The sequence below is a fragment of the Prinia subflava genome, chromosome Z, assembly GCF_021018805.1.
Source record: "Prinia subflava isolate CZ2003 ecotype Zambia chromosome Z, Cam_Psub_1.2, whole genome shotgun sequence".
In the NCBI taxonomy this organism is placed as follows: domain Eukaryota; kingdom Metazoa; phylum Chordata; class Aves; order Passeriformes; family Cisticolidae; genus Prinia; species Prinia subflava.
In genome coordinates, this window is record NC_086283.1 from 34,972,062 (window position 1) to 34,996,191 (window position 24,130).

At 38.8% G+C, this 24,130-nt stretch overlaps 1 protein-coding gene across 1 annotated transcript in view; it reads left to right on the forward strand.

Annotated features, from left to right (window-relative positions):
* Positions 1 to 92: 92 nt before the first annotated feature.
* Positions 93 to 24,130, forward strand: part of RORB (RAR related orphan receptor B) — a 134,361-nt gene continuing 110,323 nt past the window's right edge. Inside the window, exon 1 of the mRNA XM_063423086.1 lies at positions 93 to 461. Coding sequence (XP_063279156.1) covers positions 455 to 461 — 7 coding nt within the window. The 5' untranslated portion in view covers positions 93 to 454. The remainder of the gene's footprint in view (positions 462 to 24,130) is intronic.

The window sequence follows — 24,130 nt, forward strand, 5'->3', positions numbered from 1 at the left end:
CGCTTTCTCACTGGGTCGCATTTTCGCTCCATGCGTCGCTGTGGCTGCGCAGTGGAAATACGCACCGGGGAGCTGCTGAGGGGCGCCGTTGTCATGTGAAAGCGCACATGCTCTGCCATCCACGCGGCACTCCCCTCTCTTCTGCCTCCGCGTGTTTTTCCTGTTTTTTCCTAACGTAACTCCTTTCCTCCTCCTCCCCTGCTCAGCCCCTTGCCGCCCCGGCGCCCCCGCAGCGGCCCCGCCGCGGGCAGTGGCGGGGCGCCCGCCCGGAGCAGCGCGCCCGGCGGCGGGGAGCCCGCGGAGCTGCGCCTGCCGGAGCCGCCCCAGAGGTATGGTTTTCCCGGCGGAGCGGAGCCGCGGCGCCTGCCACCTTCGCGCGTGTTGAGACGGGATTTGTGCGGTGCGGTTCCTGGGCTCCTAGCTTCATGACTGCGCGGAGCGGGGAACCAACACCATGCGAGGTAAGTGGGCCGGGGGCGGCTCTCGTTTGGGAAAGCTGCTGGGGAACGGGCTGAACGAGAGGTTTCGTACCAGGGGAGAGGGTCCGGGGGAGAAAGTTGATGGGTCCTGCCCGCCCGCCGGCGTGGCTACTGCCGGTGTGATTCCTGCACCGGCAGGGGCCGCGACCCAGACCCCGGAACCTTCCGCGGCAGATGGGAGACGGACACCCCTGGCGTACCTGTCCCGCGAAGCCCGGCGCCGCCCTGGCCCGTGGCGGGCAGGCAGAAGGGAGGCTCGGGTGGCTGGCAGTGTCTGTGCCGCCAAGTCCCCACCTGCAGCTGCCCGCGGGGCGCGGCAGGTGTCCCGCACGGCGGAACCCGCTACCGCTCGGTCCCGGCACGGAGAGGGCTCTCCATTTCTCCCCAAAAGTTATCTGGACTTTGCTCCCCCGCCGGCACGTCTCCTGGAGGCCCCCACTGCCCATGGGTTGCTGGGCGGGGAGGGTTGCGTTGCCCAGGAGCCCCCTCCCCGTGCCCGAAGGTCTCTTCGGGCTCCCGAGCGTGTGCTATCTGCGCAGCCCTATCGTAGAGGGCGGTGAGAGACTCCTCCAGGGCTTACAGCCGCACCCGGTGGGGGGTTCCCGCCGGAGACCAGAGTATCGTCCCCGACGGGACACCCTCAGGCTTGGAGAACTGCTTGTCCGGGGGGGGGGGGGAGGGGGCTGGAGAGAGGCTGGCACGCCGGGCACCCGAGTGGATGCGGAAAGCATGGGAATGCGTCGTTTCTGTGTCTCCCAGGGCCCCATCTCCGGGCCAGGCGAACACGGGACTGGAGCAAGAACAAACCCTCTCAGCCTTGGCCGTCCGCGGAGGTTACACAGGTCCTCCACGCCCCATCTTCCATATTACCCTTTATCACCCTGTTTGGCAGAGTGATGTTTGCCTCACCCATGGCTTGGTAAAAGGGACAAAAAGTAGTCTCTACCATGGTATTCGAATGGAGGAGAAGGGCTTATGGGGAGTGGGACCCTCTTGGGTTGACAGCGACACTGCATGCAGGTTTCTTGATCTTCCATTTAAGGTCGGGAGACACACACAGACTAGAAAGAACTTCTAGCTAGAATTTCACCTTGTTCGATGTCAGCTCCTGTAACAGCAGGTGTTAACAGCACTAAAAAACTTACATGTGTGTAATTTGCTTTAAAGGAATTGTAACTATGACATTTGCACACATCAACTTGAAAAGACCTTCGTTTCCCCCAGCGTTCTTTTTAAGGGTGTTGGTTGTGGGGCATCTGGCAAGAACTTGCCAAATGGTGTTCGTTTTTTGTAAGATCAACAGGAAACAGAGGGAAAATAGTCAATTCTGTAAAATGGCCCTGTGGCAGCTTTGCAGCTTTGGTTGGAGATTTTTCTGTTTGAGTATGGGGTTTTGTGGGGTTTGGTTTTTTGTTTGGGTTTTCTCCTTCTTCTGCGCACCAGAGAGCCTCCAATTTGAGTAAGGCTAGTCATTGTCTCAGGGGTTGTTTTGCAAAATGTGCCCATCCAGTGACCCCTGGTCAGAAGCCCCAGCTCCCCTTTTTGTGGGCAGTTCATCCACGTAAGCAGTGCCTCTCCTCCCCTGCCCTGGGGTGGTCTGTGCAAGCATGAAGAGAAGTGTTCTCCCTCTCCTCAGATGCTTTCCTCTAAATAAGACCCAGGGTGGTCTGAGTGCGCTGGGCAGGGAGAGGGAGGCAGATCTTGCTGCACATCTGGCGGCATCTCTTGTGGGATCTGCCCCAGCTCTGTAGCCATCTCTGCCACCCCTTTGGCTGTGCTGCCAGCCACTGCCCCTAGAATGCAAATTTGTGTTTGCATTGTCTTTATGTTTACTCAGTAGGAAACTTATAGGGAAATAAGGGCTGGGATGGATGGAGGAGGAAAACAAACAGGCAGCTTTTATCCTTGTTCCAAACTCATGTGCAAGAGGTCAGTAAAGTGAAGTTTTACAACAGGTGTGTGTCAAGGCAAGAGCAGTGCTTTACACTGCCTCAATTAAAAAGGAACATTACACATTAATTGAGTCTTTGTGGCTTTCCAAATAACAGAAATAAATGAGTGTCACAGTTCACAGATTGTGAGCTCCCATGAATTCATGCTTTTAGAGAGCTGTAAGTCTTCTTGTAAATGTGTAGTTGTTTTTAACTGTGTTTGCAGTTGGTTTGAAGGAGGAAGTGTTCGGTCTTGAACAAGTGAGCTGTTCCCCCGAACTCTCCCAGCTGAGCTGTGATCCTTCCAAGCTGCAGTTATTGCAGTTAGCACAGTATGCCTGGGATGTGCAGGGGCTGATGTGGTTCGTTACTGCTCCACATTGGAGATGGAGGCCAAAAAGTGCCAGAAAATCCCCAACCTGTGTTACTGCGTGCTGAATCCCAAAGCACTGGACAGTCACCTAGAGACTGTCAGTCGTCCCATCCTGTCCATGGAAGCCAAGCTAACATTTTCAGCTGTTGTGACAGTGTTACAATCATTGGTCATGTTCTAGCCAAACTAATAATTTTCTGCACTTCAAACCTTGATTTCAATCCCATTAAGCATACGTAGCCATACTGACTTACAGGAGAACAATGTGCAGGAGACTGAGGATTTGTTGTTATGGTAGGTCCAGATATTTCCCTCTGAATGGAAAATGGAATTTTTTGAAATTGATGACTTTTATACCAGTATTTTATAGAGGTAAACATAGGTATAAAAGAAATTTACAGTGAGCATTCATCACAGTCTTTCTTCCATCTGTCCCGCTCCTGGCAACATCCTGTGAGGGAGTTAAGAACACAGAATGTGTACTTCAGTATAGTTTTTAGAAAAAGAGAACAGAAAACGCACTAAAATGATTTTGCCATTTAACTGAAAAAGAAGACTTAGATGTTGCCTTGTCATTTATTTCTTATTAAAATTACTTGTAAAGTTAAAAGCGATTAAAAATTAGTCAATTCTAGGTGTGATGCAGCTGTTACGCAAAATTGGAAGGTTGACTGTGGCAAAAAAATTGTCAAAGTAGCTACTTTTACTCTGGGAACATGTTACTCATACACATACAGAAGTCAATTTTATGATTGTAACTATTTGAGTTGAGAAAGTGACATTTGTGTCCAAATACTCCACTTACGAAAATAGCATTTAAACTTTTAGTTAAAAATCTTACTGAAAGCTTTTTCTGTTATGTTGTAAAGAAAAGGAGCACCTCAAACCCCTGAAGCCAAATTATTTAAGTGTGTTTTGTGTGGTTTTTTTTCCTGTTGCTGTCAGGACTGAGCAATAACGCATGTTGCATGATGTTATGCAGTTACTCCACTTTCTTGGCATGACTGAAATATTTGTAAGAAATTAGAAAAGTGATCAGATTCTATCTGCAGTATTTCTAAGTAAGCTGATTAAGTAACATATACAAATAGGCTGGCTAACTTAGAAGTTCTCTTTTGAGTAGATGAGTGCCAGGAATCTTTATAGACTCATTAACTTTAAAGGAAAATTGTTTTGCAATTTATTCCAGGAAAACTAAATATGTCTCTATTTGTAGTATATAACATTAATATTGTAAAATAAATCAATTGCAATGACTATTTAAAGAAAGACTTGGGGCCTTGCCCCACCATTGTAAAACAATTTTGTCCTCTTAATGTAGTGCATCGTGCAGCTCCTTAACTGAATAATGTTATTTGACTTCATTGGGACTCCTTGATATGTGATAAAGCACAAGTTTCTGGTGTTAGATGTTTGTAGGTAAATTTTAATATATGTCAGTAAATGCTTTGAAAATCGTAAGTCAGTGATAAACTCTGTCATGTAACAAACAATACAGACGTGTATAATCAATAAACAGTGAACCTCTCTAGAATGAACAAAAGTAAAAGGGAAAGCCTGAGCGCCCATTTGTACCTCAGCAATGTTTTTACTTTGCATTGAATCAGACTTACATTCCATATGGTATCTTTCATTTATCTTAAATTGTAATATGCTATGGTATTGGGGGGCAGAGGAGAGTACATAATTAAAGTTCATCAATAGATAACTATATGATTTAATATCATACGGAGATAAGAATTTTTTCACCATATAATTTTTTTAAAAGTCACATTTATTTTTCCTAGATAGAAGTCTGGTAACAGTTAATTTAAAAACTACAAAAATACCACATGCATTGGCTGGGAATAATTTCTCTTTTGTGGTATGGAAATTATCTGACTTCCACTGTTGGTCTTTTACAAATCCAGTGACAAGTTATAAGTTGGTATGATTTTTCTAATTCGACAGTACAGTAGTAGAGGTCATTTAAATTGTGTTTTATGGTTAAAAACTATTTTTGGCATTTGAGGAGTAAATCTATCAGGAAAAAGAGTGTTCTTGGTAGACAAGAATTCTGGGAGTCATAATTCCTCTTTAAAATTTACTTGTGATAATTTGTGGGAAGTCTTTAGGGCAGTGTGGAAGGTGTTGCTGTATATCATAGTGACATCTGCCTCCTCAGAAACATGTGGGTAAGGTAACCCTTCAACAATACTTCATTTTATTAAACAATTCTAGGACCTGGGGTCTGCTATAGTGGACACATTGGCTGCCTTATACAGAAAAACAATTCAAAGGGGTGAAAGATTCCCAAGTTATCCAAGGAATTCCTACCTGTCAAGCGGTGAATTGCTAGAAATTAAGGTCTGCATTGAGAAATTGAAGAATGTATGCTTTTTAGCTGAAGATGCACACAGGAGTAAATATTGATTGAACTAATCATCTGATGAATACAAATGAGCTTTATCAGTGCAGCAGTATAATGGCTTATGTTAACTAGTCCTTTTGTAGTCCATACCCTGCCTTCTCAACCCATGACCCTGACAATTTTGCTTTTAATGAGGGAAATCACAGGTGTTGCATTTATGGTTAATTGGGCTAAATATAATAGTCATTCCATAGGAAAAAATGGAAATATTTTTTTTTAAAAAGGATTCGAAGTCTAACCATTGCTGCACAATCATGAGATAACAGTAGTGTGTTAGTGGTTGTACATTGTTTTACTGTTCTAAGATGCTGTCTTAGATCACTTGCTGTTGAGCTTAGTAATAAACCTGTTATATCAACTTAAAGTGTAAATTTTAAAAAACTGATACATTTGAATTTAAAATCAGTTTCTTTAAACAGTAATTTTAACAGCTTTGTACATTTAGCACAGTTGGGGCTTTCCATAATGACTTTCATAGACTAGCTGTAGATGTCAAAATGTTATTCTTTGTGCTCTGTGTTTAAAAAAGTTCAGTGTTGTTTTTTCTTCCGATTCTGAATGCAGTCTGGCAAAGTCTGCAGTGCAGCTTGTAGAAAGACATCACACAGTGTCACTGGGGGTGGCAAACAGAAGGTGCCTTTTGGATTGTGCCATTTCCCTGTTTGTTTCTAATATTGGTTTCATGAGCATATTAAAAAACTCTAATTTATGCACAGGACTGAGAATACAGTACAGCTGTGATGGCCTGGTCCTTGTTTGACTGAACAATGCTTACTCACTTGAGTGGTCCTATTAATGAGACATTTGGCCCTCTGCATTTTTGCAGTCTTGGAACTATTTTTTATGAAGCAGAAATGTACGTGCTTAACTTTGCCAGACACATTCTGCTGGAAGTTTATGCAAACAGAATAACAGCTGTTTCTGCCTCTGCTACAAGTATATACGCTAATTTAGCTTGACATAAATGTTGTTACTTTGCTGTTAATTGTGAATTATTTTGATGAATTGCCAATTAAAATGCATGTACACAATTTTTATGGAGGATCTCCACTTTTATTGCTGCACATAAATGCAGTAATTTTTTTTAAATCTTATATTTATCTGGATCATGGCCATTTAAAACCACATATTTATTAAAGAGTAAACATCAAGTAATTTTGTTTGCTTGACAGACAAGCTCATTTATAAAGAGTTGTCATGGGCCTTGTATATGTGAGTAGTTCAGTTAGATTTTATGGGACTATTCACAGAGATAAGGCAAGCTGAATTTAAGACTGCTTCTGTGTTCCTTGGGAACCCAATGATTTGAGATTGTAAAAGCAGCGTGAATGATTATTAGGGCCACAGTGAATCAACATCATAAGAAGCATGCCAAATTTTAAAAAGTCTTCTTGCTCTGAAATTTCAGTGAAATCACCTTTCAGTCCTTACTGCCTGCTACTCTTCAGTGTTTGAATACAGCTGTTTGCTATATAAATATTTGCTGGAAAGAAGTGTTTGTAAATGTGCTACCTGTTTTCTCTGCTGAGGCTGACACATAAAAGGTATTCAAAACATTGTTCTTCTGCCAATTACCAATAAACTGCTTTGTTTAATTGTTACGCTCCTTGCTGTGTTGTTGCTAGCAAATAGTGACCAAATCATACTTTAAGTAAAGATTAGGAAAATACATATGTTTGTAATATATTTATGCATCAATATGCTACATAGGGTAATAAATATTTTAGTATCGCTAAAAAGCAATATAATTTTAAGGGCAATTTTGATGATTATTACGAAGTCAGTCTATAAAGCAGCTGGTCTACTTACAGATGTTCTTGAGGTGATTTCACATTTAACTGGTTTGTTTTCGTTACCTGTGATCACTTAGGTTTCCTGAACAGGTAAACGCCTTCCGTAACATAATTATTCTTTTTAAGAGTCATATTTCTGCTTCATTAATCCATGGTATTCATAAGTGAGGTTATCCTTCAGAGTGACACTTCTAAACAACACATGCATTCCCATTACGTTTAATTTTTTTCCCTTCTATAAAGCAATCCTTTAGAGGAAAAATGTCTTTACTCTTACAAGCAATCCATTTGTTACAAGTTTCAGTTGTTGGTGATTTTTCGGTTTTGTTTCTTCTCTTTGCTTTGTGGGTGTTTTGTTTGTTTGCTTGTTTTTGTTTTCTTTTTTTTTTTGATTGTTTTTTTGAATGGAGGCATTCATGAGGGAAAAAGATCAAAAGAAGGCAAAAAAATTAAATTGCTGTTTGGTCTACTGTCGAAATAATGAGCTGTCAAGTGGGTAGCATATTATATTTTGTTGGTCTCAGGTGAAATCATGGTTCTTCTAAAATAAACTTCAAATGCAAAAAGTAAAGACAAAGCTGCTTATAAATAAGCGAGTATAAATTGTTATTGCCACTACAACAGGAGGTAAAGAGTGATAGGCTTTATGCACTTGAATAGTTTGCAGAGGTTAGATGATTTAGGGTGCATTACACATAGAAAGTTTACACTTGTTTCACAGATATTTGGAAGCTGTAGACTCAGTCCGCAAATTGATGGCATGTATGTTAGCTAGAAGACTGAATACTGTGGAGCAAATAATTTTCCAGATTTATTGCAAATAAGAATCTTTTGGAGAAGGACAGTGTAGTGATTTTACTGTATGTGAACTGCATAAAACTGAGTTTAACAAAATTAAGGACCATATTTTCATTAAAAGTGCTGTATAGAGACACTGATGTGTGTTGTCTTCTCTTTCCTTCTTGGAAAGTAATCTAGTTTTACTAGGTGAAGGTAAATTTCTGCCAGTAAGCTTTTTAATTTGAGAGCCTGCTACAGAAGTGCAGTTAGGAAATCCTAAGACCTCCCTGCTAGCACATTTTTCCTTTATCATTTGTGCATGTCAGCAGTGCAGCACTGATTTTTCTTTTCTAAACAAATGGAAAAATGAAAATAAATATTACATTTCAGGTCCTGGCTGAGTAGTGAAACAGGTGCTCTGTTGTTTCTTTTCATATTTTTCTGTCTGGAAGAAGAATGAAGCAGCAGCTGGCTGTGAAAAGCATTGCTTACTTCAGTGCACATTGTTTGGCAGATTTGGTACAATATTTGTACAATGAACTGTATTTGGTAATTAATTGTAATGAACTGAAAGTAACTGGAATGAACTGAGAGACAACATTCAAGAGTTGAGGTCTGATACTCAAAAGCAGCAGCAGCACAAATATAAACAAATGCAGCACAGTCTAGTGGCACAGAGAAGTAATGGCATTAGAGAAGACAGTATTAATAAGGGCACAGTGCCACACGTTGATTTCATCTTTGTGAGGGAAATAAACTTTTCTGTTGAAAAGAGCTCCACTGATGGCCAAGGAGAAATTAGTTTGCTTAGGAAATTATATTAAACCTGTTATTGTTTTCTATCAGTGCATTATATAAGCTGTACAAGTACTGGTCAGTGGAAGTATCGATCAGCAAGTCAGACTTCTCCTTTCAATGCAACAAACCACTCTCTATAGAAATACATATGGAAATTGAAAGATGATACAAGAAATACCAGCTTAACTGTTTTGTTTGATGTACAGAAACCTATAATAAATGTTATACCATAGGTAGTATGAATGCAGTACTGCACCAGAAATCTTTTCTTAGATTCTACTAGAATACCTGGGACATTAGAACTTAAAATTAATGTTGCATGGAAAAAAGTAAATTATTCCATGGCTTGAAGAATGTCAACAGGATGTTCCACTACAATTTGTAAAGCAGTTTTTTGTGCTTATAAGAAAAAATTTCTTATTCAGACCTGGTTGAGAAAAAAGACATTACCAGTGCTGTAGCAGCTGTTACAGTATTAAAGGTGGAACTTGAAAAGTATCTAGTAATCTCCATAATTTAGGCATAATTTAATTAATAATTATTATATTTTTAAAAGAACAAAAAGAAAGGTATTGCATGCAGTATCTGCTCTAACATTTAGAGAAGCAATGATAATCACACAGATTTTTTTTGAGAAACTGTTTATGTATGATATTATTTCATACAAATGTATATTACAGTAAGTTACATCACTGAGTGAAATCTATCTGCAGAGCTGTGTATCTTTAATTTTGAAACAGAATTCCCTATAGACTTTGCTGGAACGTCTTATGTAAAAATCATGGTACAATATGTTTTCATTGGTTTTTTACAGACCACTGATTTTTTGAAAATGGGGAAGGTAATCAGTTTTGAGTTCAGTGGATAGGAAGGGAGAGAACTTGTGCCATCCTGATTCAGGTGCCTATGCAGAAGTCACTTTTCTTTGTTTATCATTGATTGACGTTTACCAAAATTCCAGTATTTGTTTTTAAAAATATGATCGGCCAAGATATGTTCTAAATCAGCAGTTCCTACAAACTCTGGTGGAAGTGCCGTGAAAATGGAATATTAAATAAGACCTTTTGCAGCAAGCTATTTTTCAGGCTTCAACAGAATTAAGTAAAAAAGGTTGTAACCAGCTGCATCATCGAAATGACAGAGAGAAATGCATGCTTTCAAGAGGGATTTTAATCAGGAGCCCAGAGAAAATGGGGAGAAAAAAAAAGGATGGTAAATGTTTATAAACAACAAACTGAATAGAAAGGGTGCAGTTTTGAAATATAGTTACATTTAAGAAGTAAGTGGAAATGTAAAGGAAAAGAACAATATAAAACAGAAGAATGAAGAGGTGGAAGGGGTTTTGATGTGAACAGTCCTGTACTACAAAGTGCTGGACTTTTCAATTTCCACTCATTTCAGGTGGAGTTAACTACAGTGGGCCTGCTGTTGGAAATGAGAAAGAAACAGAGAAGTGTAAGTAACAGAAAAAAAGAAGAAAACCAAAGAAAAGAACAAATATACAATGTGAATGTATTCGTTCTACTTTCTATTACTTGGTGTTGCATGTAAATTTGTTGTAATGGGACTTCAAACTATTTGGTATTCAGCTAAATGCTAACATTAGACATCCAATTCCATTCATTTCACTGTGTATATCTAGAGCTCCGCTACTCAGAAATGCTGCAAGTTGGGGCATCACACATACAGTTATGTAAGCTGTCTGTAATGTACAAGCTTGGCATTCACTGCACTTCATCCAAGTTACTTATTTGTGAGATTGAAATGTCATTTGCAAAATACATCCAAACCTGATCTTTTCAAACTCTGGATCAAATCAAATTAGGTTTAGTTGAATTTTCTTCCCTGTCTTTCTATTCTTTTTTGTGTTCCTCTTTCTTGCTCTGATTTTTTTTCAGTCACTTTTGTTGAAAAGCTGTGCACTCAGAAAAGCACTTGAAACTGAAATTCATTTACTTGTTAGAAAATGTGTAATTAGTTTCCTAAACCATGCATCATACATCCCTGTGTATTACAGAGAGTTATTTTGTTTCTTTTGTTTTGCTTTGCTTGGGGTATGCGGCTATGAAAAAATAAGCAGTTTGTTAAATCTTGGCCGGGTTACATCTCGGTGAGCTACCTCTATTACATTTTTATGCTTGTAGCCTTGGAAATAGATGAGGTGCTTGAGAGTTGAATCTCTGCTTCTCTATTTCTTCTTGCTTGCCAGCACCTGCTCTTTCTCCTGTCTTATAAAAGAATATGCTGGTATCTTTCTGGTTGTTTGTTTGGTCTGTTTGTTTTGTTTATGTGGGGGTTTTGGGGTGCCATGATGGGGTTTTTTAATTGGGTTGTTGTTGTTTTTGTTGCTATTTGTTTGTGGGGGGGGTTGTTTGGTTGGTGGTTTTGATTGTTTTGTGGGGTTTTGAGTGGTTGGTTTGGTTGTTTTTTTGTTGTTATTAAAAAAAAAACAACACTGAATTGTTACTTAGATTTTAGTTTTTAGAGATGGTGGAAATACATGGCAATAAAGGAATCGTGTCCTATCTGATTGCACCATTGTATTTTTTTGTAAGACAGAAAAAAACATGCTCTGAAGAGAAAAAGAAATGGAGAATGCTGTTACAGTGCTCTCCATTTCTCCAAGACCAGGGTGATTTTTAAGTATATACCCTTGACCAACTTTTTTTTCTGTAGCAGCCCCACAGAGCTTATTTTAGAGCCAAACCATTGCAGAACTCTCCATGACCACAAAGAAAAATTATCTTAATTTTCAGAAAGTTACACTGAAAGTGTAAGAGGTACATTTATATTTTACATGAAATCTCTTGATTTCCCACATCCCTCCTGGAATTTTTTGTAAGTCCTAAGCATAAAGCAGGCAGAGAGCCAAGCTGTCATCCATTAACATCTATATCATCCTTTTCCAGCATCCGTTGAGCTAGAGGAGGGTGTATGTCTCAGAGTCTTTATGCTAGTACTGAAATGTTTAGGAATGCATCCAATTTTGAGCCAGTCTTAACCTGCATATTATGAGCAGCAGTATAAAATTATTTCAGGAAATGAATGCAATTAAATACATATTGTGATTTTTTTATAATGTCCAAAATAACATTTTTTAGACATGCTTCACTGTGGAACCAAGACCAAGGATGAACTCCCAGGAATAATATGAGTTGTTTAGGAGTTATATTTCATTTCAGGTTTAAGGCTGTTTTTGCGTGTGCTTAGAGCCTGCCTGTTGATATTTTAAGGAGCACTGAACAATATTTTACATGTGGTTCAGGAAGTTGACTGAAAACGCTTTGGATTTTAGATGTGTGTATAAAAACATTTCATATTTTGTGAAGGGATAGGTGGTATTTTGATACATTTATATGTTGAAAAAATTAAGTGATGTTATTTTCCCATTATGTGAATTCAACAAAACATTTACAATGGAAGATCTATGCACATCCAATTATACAAACTTTCCTTTAATAGCTATGTATTTTTTTAGTTTGTTATGAAGATTAAAAAGTGAAAAGAAAATGCCATATTCCAATCTTATTTGTATATCAGAATTTTTCTGTTAGAGCTAATCAGTTGTTACGATGTAGGTTTACTGGTTTGGAGTTTTATTGCAGTTAACCTTCTGGATTTTTTGTGTTGCATTCATTTAAATTCTCATCTCCCCTGCTCTCTGATTACTGATTGCTTCTCAGTACATTTCATATTTTTCTGGTGTTTGTGGTTGTTAATCCTGTGACCTGCTTCTGTAACAGGCATACTGGCAGACACAATAGAAGAAGTATTGAACTGTTGAGGTGCCATGGGTGAACTTGGAACATGAACCTTCCACACTGTTCATTAGAAAGGCAGGTTGAAGTGGCGTCTCCATACCAGAGCAATCCATAGCTACACTCATTAATGCTTTCTGTAGTGGCATTTAGCCACTATCTACATACAAGAAAACCTACTGAGTTATGTTGTTTGATCTGCTTCGTTCTGCACGACGGTTTCTACCTGTGTGACAGGTGATAGTTTCCCTGTCTGTTGCAGACACTGTCAGTATCTTGTATATTAAGGAAAACAAGCAGAAGCCTTTTGCACAATGAAATTTTGTCAGTTAAATTGAAACGTTCACAGGCATTTTGCTCTGAAGTGCCTTCACACATGCTATGTTCTTTAATTCAAAAAGGTGCCGGATTGATGCCCCTTCTGTAGAGGTTTAGGATCTGTTCCTGAAGGGGTTCTGTGACATGCAGGTATTTGTCTGGGTGGGGTGACTGATGTGCAAAGTCTTTGTCAGGCTGATCTTGTTTGATGCAGAGCTAGTGGAGGAAAGGGAGCTGAACTGCCCATGGCACTGGAGCTTGCTGTCTCCCTTGCCACTTCCCTGTTGTGCTTCAACAGTGACCTTGAAAGACCTTTTTCCAGTGTCTGCTGTACCCTTGGCCTAGCCACTGACAGTGGCAGCAGGGGTGCCAATTAGTGCTATGTGATGGGGTTTGCTTTTCCCTTCTAGTGAACAAAGTCCACTGAGGGCTGGATTGACACCAACAGCTTACTTCATGCAGGCCACCAAGTGCCATGGTATTTTTATTTTGCTCAATCACTAATGACCTGGTATTGAACCTTCATGGGTAATCTGTACACAGTCTCTGTGTCTACCACTAATTTTAAATTGTTGTACTTGGTAGAAGAGGTTTCCTTTGAAAGTAAGATTTGTGAATAAAGCATATTATGTAACAAATACAAGAAATATCTCAATTCACTTCTTGAGGTTAGATGCTGAATTTGATTCTTTTAAAAAATTCACAAATTTTAGGAAAATGCTGAAGAACTAAGCAGACATACAAAAAAGGAACAGCAGGAATGATAGGAGCATCAGAGTTTTGCAAAAAATTAAGAAAATCTTGTGTGTTACAATAAGTTTGTGAACTAATCCAGAAACATGAGAGTCTCTGCTCTGCTACACACATCTCATAAGTGATCTTAGGACATCTTTAGTTTACCGGGACTTTTCTGTCAAAAACAATTAAACTTAATCAGACATATTACAAGCTTCTAAGGTTTTAGAGGTAGAAAACAGCTGAAAAATGAAGTTGTTCTTTAGTATTATGTGGAGCCCAGGATTAAGCTTGTTATTCAGAAACAGTTTTTATTTTTCTGTCAGATGAAAAGTTTTTATTTTTATTTCTTCTTTTAAATATGCATGAAAAAAAGTTTTTTTAGTGTCCAATAGAAGTAGAGCCCACTATTATGTGTTTATTAAATCTGTAATGACAAATTTCACGTGACATATATGTCACGGCCGTGTACTAGACTTGTCAGCTCAATGCAACAGTCTTGACTTTTTGCTTTTGGAGTATTTTTGATATTTTAAAATTTTAAATTATTTGATTGTTTTCTGTTTTTCTTTTCCCACCCAGTGAAAGCTGTGATCCTTTACAGTGAGGTATATTCCAAGCTGTCTGCAGTTTAAAATCACATGGTAGTGAAGCTAAAGTTAAGGAAGTATTAGAACTTTTTATTGCTAACAGTAGCAACCAGGAAGGCACAGGGTGAGCAGAACTGGGTTGTTATTAAATCATAATAGGGCTGACATTGGACTGTGGATATATCCTCCTCAAATAGCTGTCTCAGTGCTGAAAAGAATAAGTATTAGAAAAGAGTGATTTTCAGTACATATATAAAAAGAATCATGTAAATGTTGAAATAGTTTAGCAAAGTCTGCCAAAAAAAATTTTGCTCCAGTTCGGTACATTCATGCGGCTACATATCTGAGAAAAAGGTAAGACTATAGAAGCAGGAGGGACAAGTGTATGATTCAGTGCAAGTGATGTTGTGAAGTGGTGTAAAGAGTTCTGTGCAAAAACAGGAGAATTTGGGGAAGAAGACACTTCAGCCTCTCAGTAGATCTCCCTCCTGAGTCCATTTACTTCCATCATAATGAGCTAGAAAAGATCTTTGTTTAGTAGTGCAGCGCCCCTGAGACCTAATTTACCTTTTACAGCAAATTCAAAAAGAGAGTGGGCAAGGGAGAGCAGAACAAAGATGCAAGTTTGCACCACAAATATTGGTATTGTAGTTGCTTCTGTAAATCCCTTAAAAGAAATGCTCCTGATTTGGATTTCTGCTAAAGGAGGGCTGAACTTCAGGGATGTATATTGTTTCATTATCCATTTGTGATAATGAGGAGATGGTATAAATGTGTGATGTAGGGTAGCAGCGCCTTTATTATTCTTAAATAACAAGTAGAATACTATTAAAGACAAATGTATCAGAATAATTTTGCTTCTGAAAGTATGATTTTTTTTTACTAAGTCATAGTGTTAGAAGCAAATATTGGATCCAGTTCTTTGAACACTTCAAAATTTAATTCTCAGGAGTCTCAAAACTTTAGAGTATGACATTTCTTATTCCTTTATTTGATCAACTTCTCTGTGTTTGTGTAGCGCTCTGGACGTAGGGCTGTTGTGATGTCTTCACTTTTTTTTTTTTTCCTGTAGCTTGCAAGTATGTTTCAATATATTTAATCATGAATGAAGCTGTGTTGTGTGTTAATGTACCCCCATGAATCTTACCCAGCACAACCCTTTACTCCCTGAGTATTGACATCAGCTCTCAATTTTACCACTCTACAAATGTGCCTTGTGGCTATTTTAGAAGTAGAATACGAAAAATTCAGATCTGGGGGAACTTTGCTTTGGAGTAAGGTAACATTCAGCTATCAAAACAGAAATACTGCTTTGATGTTCAGAGTTACAGATAGATGTGGTGATATATTTTTGGTTAAAATTAATTAAATCTCTCATTAGTTGATTTTGAGCTTTCATTGCTACTTTTATGGTTGATTCAGTTGTCCTGCAGGTTCATATCTGACATTAACATTTCTGTCAAAGTGTATTTGATAAATAAAACATGGGTTTGTCAACAAAATATGGAAAACTGATTTGAGTCAGCTCTAAAATAGACATTTAAAAATGCATATTGCTAGTAAAGTCATACTTATACTTTAATTATCATCTGATTTTGACTTGCTTCTTTCTTTTTTGTTCCTTGTCTGAAGAGGTCTCACTAGTAAATATGCTGCTTCAACAAAGTTGTGCCCACAAAGGCAGTCATGGGTTGTGTCATCCCGCCTTGCTGGAACTTGTTTCTGTAGTTGCTAGGCAGTCCCATTTGAACCAGCTGAAAGCACTGAGCAATTCCCCTCAGTAGCAGATTTCAATTAGAGATCTGGACATACAGCTGGTTTCTTTGGCTGGTCAACTCCAGCAGTAAAAGGAAAGGCTTCAAGAGCTGTGCTGTGCAGCAGCTTGATTCCTTAGGGTTTTCTATAGTAAATTCACTCTGGGTGTCTTACAAAAATATTTAAACAAATAATTGAGCTGTTTCTGCTTTCTCTTGTATACATCAACTTGCAGGGGAAGCTAGTGTGTTTTTTCCTTCATTTTCAAAATAGATTTTATCCCCTCTGTGGTGGGTTGAGGGGAAAAGCAACTGAACATGAACTAACAGAAAATCCTATCTTAATCTACAGTATGATTAGGAATTCCTCAAAGACACCGTGCCAACACTCTCTCCTGCCAAAGAAGGATGTGTATTAGACATTTTCAAAAACATTTTGGGATCTGGTTGGAAATATTACATCTTAACCTAAACCAGAATAATCAAGAATCCTTGGGATTAACATGTTACTTTGCCATTCAAAAATAATTTTTAAAGGTCTATTTTTTTGTGTGTTTAGGAGTTAGCTGGGAACTCAAAATCAGTGAAAAGAAAATTGTATTATAACTACGTGTGTTGTATCATGGCTGGAAAAACTGAAGTGACAAAAGCAGTCTTTGGTATGGTGTCATTTGATAAAAATCTGGGTTAGTCGTACCAGCTTAGTTAAATTAGTTACCACGATCTGAAGCAAAGATTGAAGGAGCACTTTTGTTGACAGGCAGCTGTCTTGCACTATCAAAATGTAAACACTTCGGTATTGCACTTCATGTTTGTGGGCAGTAAGGCAGAATTCAGCCATTTATTTCGTGTTTAGAAATACATCTCTTGTTCTATTCCTCAACACTCTCTTAATGTACATTTTTTCTACCGAATGTGATACAGAACTTGGTTGTCAGAACTACACTGCACTAGTGTTTTCATCCAAATTCTGATAATGGATAGGCCTAACCTATTACTTAGTTTTTCTATGGAGGAACATTACTGAAGAAAGAAGTAGCAAGATCATAGAGAGTGAGCAGTACATTTTACAAGGTTTTCTGCAGCAGTGCAGTAAAATTTATTACAATTTGTATTTGATCTCTGTTCCCAGAATGCAGTTATTTAGTTTCCCTTAATTGGTCAGTGTTACTGTAGAGATTTTCTGTGAAATTTTGTTTTCTTATAAATGTGTCCAACAGTTTGCTTTTTCACCAAGTTCTGTCCAAATGCAAAGAATGTTCTTTCACTCACCAGAGAAAAGAGATGGGTACTGTGCATCCATTTTTAAGTAGCCATGTCTAAATAGTTTTAGTTCTCCTAAAGAATTCCTGAGGCTTCTTCTTTTCCACTCTTTCTAGTTGCCAGAGATGGTCTCTGGGGCCCTGTCAGGCTGGGTATTTAATTCATGATCTTTCCAAGCATCTCCATCAAGATCATCACAGTGCTGCCTAAAGCTGGTGCTCCAAACAAACCCCCATGATCCAATCCATGTTGTGTCTTTGCTGTCTCATTTAATGCTGCTGTCTATCCATTAGGAGGTTCCTCCATTGTTTCCTTGGGGCCCCCCACATGGGCTTCACATAACCCTTTGGATGTCAGCATTACTCAGTAGCACCAAAGGGATTTGACATAGAGCAGTATGGGGAGTTAAGACAAATTACCAGGATATTAAATCAGGAGAGAGGGATTGTAGGATAATGTATTAACACTCAACAAGGACCTATAAAGCTTCTTATTGACAGGAACCGGGTACTTTGTTTCTCCTTGTTCAGGCTGTAGGTAAAGACTCACTACAACTCCTCATCCTCAAAAAAGGAAAAGCTAAACAAAAAACTGCTTTTCCTTAAACATCTGTTTTGGTTTTGCTGTTTCATGTGGGTTTTTGTCTGAAAGCTACTTAATGTATTCGATAAGGGATATATTCATGGCATATTGTGTAATGATATTCAGCACTTGAGAAATGAGGCTGAAGCTGCCAAGACCATAATATGAGAAATGGACAGTAGCAAAATAAACATCTTCCACTGCAGTCTTCTGCAAGAAGACTGTTAAATGAGTTGTACCTCTGTGTTCACAACACTTAATACTAAAAAAACCCCCTGTTGTCATCAAAGAAAGATGTATCCCACTTCAGTTTAAGAATAATGGTTTCTTTTCCAGACACTAAGTCTGGATGAAAAAAGCACTGGACAGGTGGAAAAGACCACCAGGGCAATTCCCTGCCAAAAAAGCATTACATGCTAACTCTTCTAATGACTTAAGGGTTATTGCAGTATTCCCAGCCTATCTGTTTATTGTCTAGCTCATCACCAGACTAGTTGTACTAGGGAAATATTTTTGAAGGTTGTTTTGGTCATATCTCAGGAGGATCCTTGCCTGGAATATAGCTATGTCAAATACCACCATTCCTCTATTTACACACAGACAGGAGGAACATTACAGGCATCTTTTTTGTTCTGTGATGGCAGGCCAAATTATGACGAACTTAACATATACTAGACTAGGATAGGCTAATGTAGTGGTCAGACCCATAAAGTCTTGTGGACTGGCTAGCTGCTTATTCAGAAAAGATGGAGGAAAAGAGGAGAGAGAGTAGGGTGGAGAAGAATATCACGAGTGGGATCAGATCTGGTGCTGTAGCTTCAAACAATGCACAGAGGTTTTTCTGCGTGTCTGTTCAGCCTGTTAATATTCTGTGATGCACTCTTAGCCTTGCCCAGCTTTCAGCTTTCTCCTCATGCCACATTTCAGTCCTAGCAAGTCTATCTGAATGATCTTCCTCTGGAAGCTGTCTTCAGTTTTGCAAGAAGCCAGCTGTAAGTATGCCAGGAGAGACTGACTGTGGCAGAAACAGAGATGGTTTTGGGCATCACTCTGGGGTGTATCTATGGAACTGCTGTCTGTGTTAAGCACTTTGAACACTGCTTCACAACAAGCTTAGGGATGCTGGGGAAGTGATGCTTTCAGGTATGGCCCAAAGGCAAAGGTAGTATACACAACAAATTTTGCCCAGAGCAAGTTTCCCAGCTGTGTTCTCTCAGGACAATGTAGATGCAGATTAGAAATATTATGGATGATTTATCTTTTTCATCACACTGCTTTATAATATCTTGTATTCTGTTAAATTTGCAAACTGAGTAGGACTTGGTAGGAAAGCCATGGGACACTTGTAGAGTAAACTGATTGATGGAGATGCTCTGACCATCTAAAGACAAACAGGCAATGTGAAAGCAGTGCATGTCAGAACCCTAGCAACAGATGTAGGTATTATTTTAATGCTGAACTTCATGTAGCTGCATGGTATAAATTCTGCTTCTTTTATTTCCATGTGTGTAAGTCAAGCACTTATCAAGCTGAAGAAGCAAAATTAGGATTCATACAGAAGGCAACGGCACTGACAAACTTTATATTCACCTGCTCAGTAAAACACAAAGAACAAACTGGGAGATCAGGAGGTAATTCTATGAGTCTACTGTCTGTAAGAAATATTCACCTGATGTTTTTCAGAATTTCAAATTCAAGACAGAGTCACTCTGGCAAAGAGTAAGTGTCATTGGGAGGCTTCTCACCATGTCATGGTGACTTTGTGATACCTACTCTAACCAGAAAAAGTTAAGAGGAACAGATGTGTTAAAAGTTTCTGAAGTGTACACTTGGAAAGTGTAGCCTGAAGTCAAGCAGGAGGTCCTTATTCCCCATTTTCACTCTCTTCTGTGACTCTTCTGAGAATATTACTGTTTCTGCTGAAGTTTAGTCATTAGCAAGTGTGTCTGAGGACTCCTTCCCAACCCTGACTTTGTAGGAACGAGGTGAAGAGGATAAATTAGGGCCAATGTTTTCTTGCCAACCTCTGATAAAACATTCCAGTCATCTGTTCCAGTTTTCTTCTACTTCTACTTGTATTTCTCTTTTACTAGTCACTTTCATGTGATGTTTCTACATACATCTCCACTTTGAGTTACTTTTTATTCTTCAATCTCCAGATGTCAGCTTTTCCACCCGTACATGGATTATTCCTCCTCTATAGCTCTAGCCCTTAAAACTGCAACTTTTCACTAGTCACAGCTTTTATGATCATGTTCTCTAAACCTCTGAGTCTCCAAAGGTCATGCATGCACTTCAGGCTTTCTCATGAGGTTAAGTTAGTTTCTTTAATGTTTTTGTCATTGAGGGTATGTCTGCAAAATTACTCAGTAGTTATCCTGGGCATACGTAGTTCTTCAGTGGGTTTACACAGCTCATATTGTCTCCATAAAGGCTAAATATGTCAAAAGAAATTACTGATTTCACTATAATGCTACTGATTTTTAAGGTAAGTTTGTGCTGGTGCAAGTACATTAATATTTTTTTGATGCCATAAAAACTTAGATTATTATCCACTGAATCATTATAAATTCAGTTTGACACCTATGATAGGTGATCAACTACAAAATTATGATTCTAAAAGTCTCTTTTTGGCTGCAGAATCCTTGAGCTCTGTGAGCCCATTTGCTTTCCACATTTAGTATCTGCAGAAGTTAAAAATTCCTATTTTCTGCTGCTTTTGTATCTCTCAGCATAGTCCATACAGTGCAGAGAGTGTTCCTCTGCATTGTGCTCTTTTGAGGGTCAAATCCATAAATACACAAAGATACCTAATTGAGCAAGCTATGTACTGACCACTGATGCTCCTCATTTTATAATACTTCTAAAAGATTCAATGAATCAGAAACAGGGCAAGGATGATCCTTAGGCCAGAGAGCAAGATGTTCCAGATTACATACTCAAATCATGGATCTATTTTCCAGATTGGAAACTAATTGGATAAAGTAGCTACTGGCTCTGGAATTGAACCAAGATCTTCCTCCTAAGGAGAGTTGGTGACAGTGCTAAAGAACCATGCTCTCTCTTACTGTGCCTTGATCTTGGCCTTACTTCCACCTTTAACTAATAACAGGTAGTCCAAAATTGAGCAGTGACATGAGGAAAAACTAAGAATGTTAATGACCCCTCATAATGTTTTTGAAACCTCTGTGAGTTCACAAAGGTGAATGTTAGGGTATCTCCATTCCTCAATACATGTAGGCTTTAGCTGCCATACCATGGCGGCAGTAAAAATAATTGTCTGGATTTTGAAGTCATATTAATCATCACTATTCTGTTGAAAATGCTGAAGTTGTGTGATAATTTTCTCCATCTGATAATTTGCATGAATGAATGAGTTGTATTAATGTTTTTAAAAACATAATTAAGGCATCTGTGTCAAAATATAAAGTCATCATTCACTTTTAATGGAATGATGACGATGAATTCTAAATATGCAGCTCCAAATGCCAAACATCAAACCAAGATCTTAAAGGATTATCAAAGTCCCCAAAAATGAAACTGTGTAAGGATGGCTTGTTTTGTTACCACAATTTTTCTTTCTGTGCACTGTTACAAGGCAAAGCATATTAGTTCCCAGTGATGTATGTGGTGTGTGTGTCCACAGTGATGAGAAAGCTCACAAAGTCAGGCTCGGTACAAGTGTTGAGTGGTGAGTGGTGTGGATCAGTAGTAAGTTCTGCATCGTGGGGCAGTGCTGTGCCCAGAGGGTACTTCTGTCACTAGCAGCAGGCCTAGCTGTGGGCAGCGGTTCTGCAGAGGGGCAGCTGCATTGGGGTCTCAGTCACTTCTTGTCCTACTGCATCACCAAGGTACTGTTGAGCATAATCAAGTCAATGCACCTTAATTTATGGGCCATCCTGTGTACCAGGTTGTTCTTCAAACAGTCCCCATTGAATTCATTTGAGACAACAGAGCAAGTATTACTGAATTAGAGGCTTATTTTCATCTCAAAGTATCTGTTATTTCTGTCCCTCAGTTTGCTGACTGTGTGTAGTAAAGATATTTCACAGAATTTCAAGGGGATTTATTGTGATTTCTCCTAAAATATTAGGTAGCCAATTGAATAATTTATTTTTTTTGTAAACTAAACTTGATCCTCCTGGCTGACTTTGGAGTAAATTCACTCAGTGTTTTTCAGTTTGCTAATTGTAAGACAAAGACAGAGGGTATCCAAAGATACACTGGTCATTTGAGCTGTATAGCTGACTTCAAAACAGATAACTGAAGATGGGGTTTTTTGTTTAAAATTCTACTTCTGAAAGAAGTAAGGCTTGGCTCCTAGCAATCAATTTGTATTCTTTTTGTTGTTGTTTTTCCCCCTTATTCTTTTAATACTCAGAGCAATGTCTGCATGCAGGAGTGAGTGATGCAGTATAGACTTCGGCTTGTGTATTCTTTACATTTTCTTTTATCTCTGAATATGTCTACAAACTCTTTTCCTTGCATTACCAAGTTGTTCCAGTGAATCTCGCTATTTTAGGTCCTTTCCCTTCAGCAACCTTCTTATATTTTCTGCTCCTATTAGGGTGTTCCCATCTGTTTCTGACACTATCCTTCCTTGAGGTTTGAAACAAACTTGAACCTAAGCATTTTTCCTCTTCCAGTGATACCGCTTTCTCAGGAAGCATTTCCAGTGTGTGCAGCACAACCTGTGTTTAGACATCTCTGCTTTTTCTTAGGTAATGTTTGAGGAAAAGTCTGCTTTCCATTGCTTAAGACTGTTCAGATTATGCATAGCTGTGGTAACACTGAGGTAATACATGCAAATCTGGCCCCGTATTTCGTGTTGCCCTGACTCCTTCGGTACAGCAGTGCAAGCCTGTAAGTGTTCTCTAAATTCCCTTTCCTCAATACACTTCACCTACCAATTCCAACAACAGGACTGTACTTAACCATGTAGTAATCACTTTGCTGTGTGTAAACCTTTCATGGAATATGTCCTGCTAGGCCTCTAGTCTGTTTCTTTTGATCTTTTCTCTAGGTTAGCAGCAGTTACCTCTGTTTCTTCTCTCATCCCAGATGTGCTTTTGTGATGGATCTATTGGAAACTGTATCCTAATTGTCTCTCTCCAGCTATGACGATACATGGTCTAACATATAGCATTTCTTTCTGTACTTTGGCAACATTTATGAAATAAATCCCAAGAAATTTAATTAACTGCATACTCAGCTAGCTCTGCTCTTTGTTACTTTTTGAAAGATACTCCGTAGTGTTGGTTTCATCCTGGGGAAACAGCTAGAAAATCAAAACACAATCAGGCATCTAATGGTAAAAATACACACTTTCTGACCAAAAGAGATATATTAAATGTCCTGAATTCTGGTGTCACTACGTGAAATAGTAACATCGTGGCATCTCTAGTAGCCTGAAGTATATGAATGATAAAATTTTCTGTTCAGTCACTTTGTAAGAACCTTCAGTGTGGAAAACATCAATTTTCTGTAGGGTTTTGTAGTAATAGTGTATTAATCCTTCTATTGACTCTTTGCCCTTGCTTTTATTTCTAAACTTTCTCTTGGTGTTTTGTTTTAAGGAATATTTTGCCACTACTTAAGTTTGCTCTATTCCCTTGAATGTCTGAACTGCGCTTGGTAAGAAGGTTATCTTTCCTGCGAGTTCTCTGTAAAGAAAAGTTAATTTCCCAATATCTTTCAATGTGCATCAGCCCCTGTGATATTTTTTATAATGTGTTATTTAGGATTGCTGAATCATATCATGGTCACTTTGCCAACTCCTGTTGTGTGTCAGTGAGTGACTGATGACTGAGCTATTGGTAACCGAGTTCAGCCAATAAAATGTGAGCTTTTTCCTGTGTTCTTGCTAATACATGTATTTGAATTACCAACTCTTCTCCAAATTTTCTCATGAAATTGGAAGTGATGGGCAGTATCTTCATAAGAATCACAGAAATCAACTTTCTAATGCTCTTTACCCTGCTACATTTCAGCTGTATTCCTTTGTAAAGTAGGAGTAATAATTTCTGTACTCCTGGGACATTGGTTTGTTAACTTGCTGAGATATGCGTGTTGTTATATCAAGATCAGGGTATTTTTTAAATTTCTTTTACTAGTTAGGGATTTTCGCATGAGAATTTCTAACATCAATGGCTGAAATTGAATGCAGTCACCACTTTTCCCCCACACCATATTACCCACTGATACAAATTAAGAATGATTACAAAAAGAAGAGGAAAAGTTGTGGGAAGGAGAGAAGATTCCTGAAATAGGCAGGATGGCAATAAGAATTTGCCAAATTAAAAAGTTGTTGTAATATTTCTGAAACAAACCACACAATGAAGTCATGTGATATCTGATTGCCTTTACTTGATGTTAGTGTACTGCCCTAAATAAACTGTTGGGACTTTTCCCAGAATCATGTCTCAGACATTTGGCTCATTAGACATAAAAAGGCTCTGGAGTCTTTCCCTGCATTTTTGGCTCATTTACTCTTTTTGCCTTCAGTGCAGCAAAAGGTAAGACCTTTTTGCAGGCCATTAATATTTTGAAAGAGAACCATGTAGAAA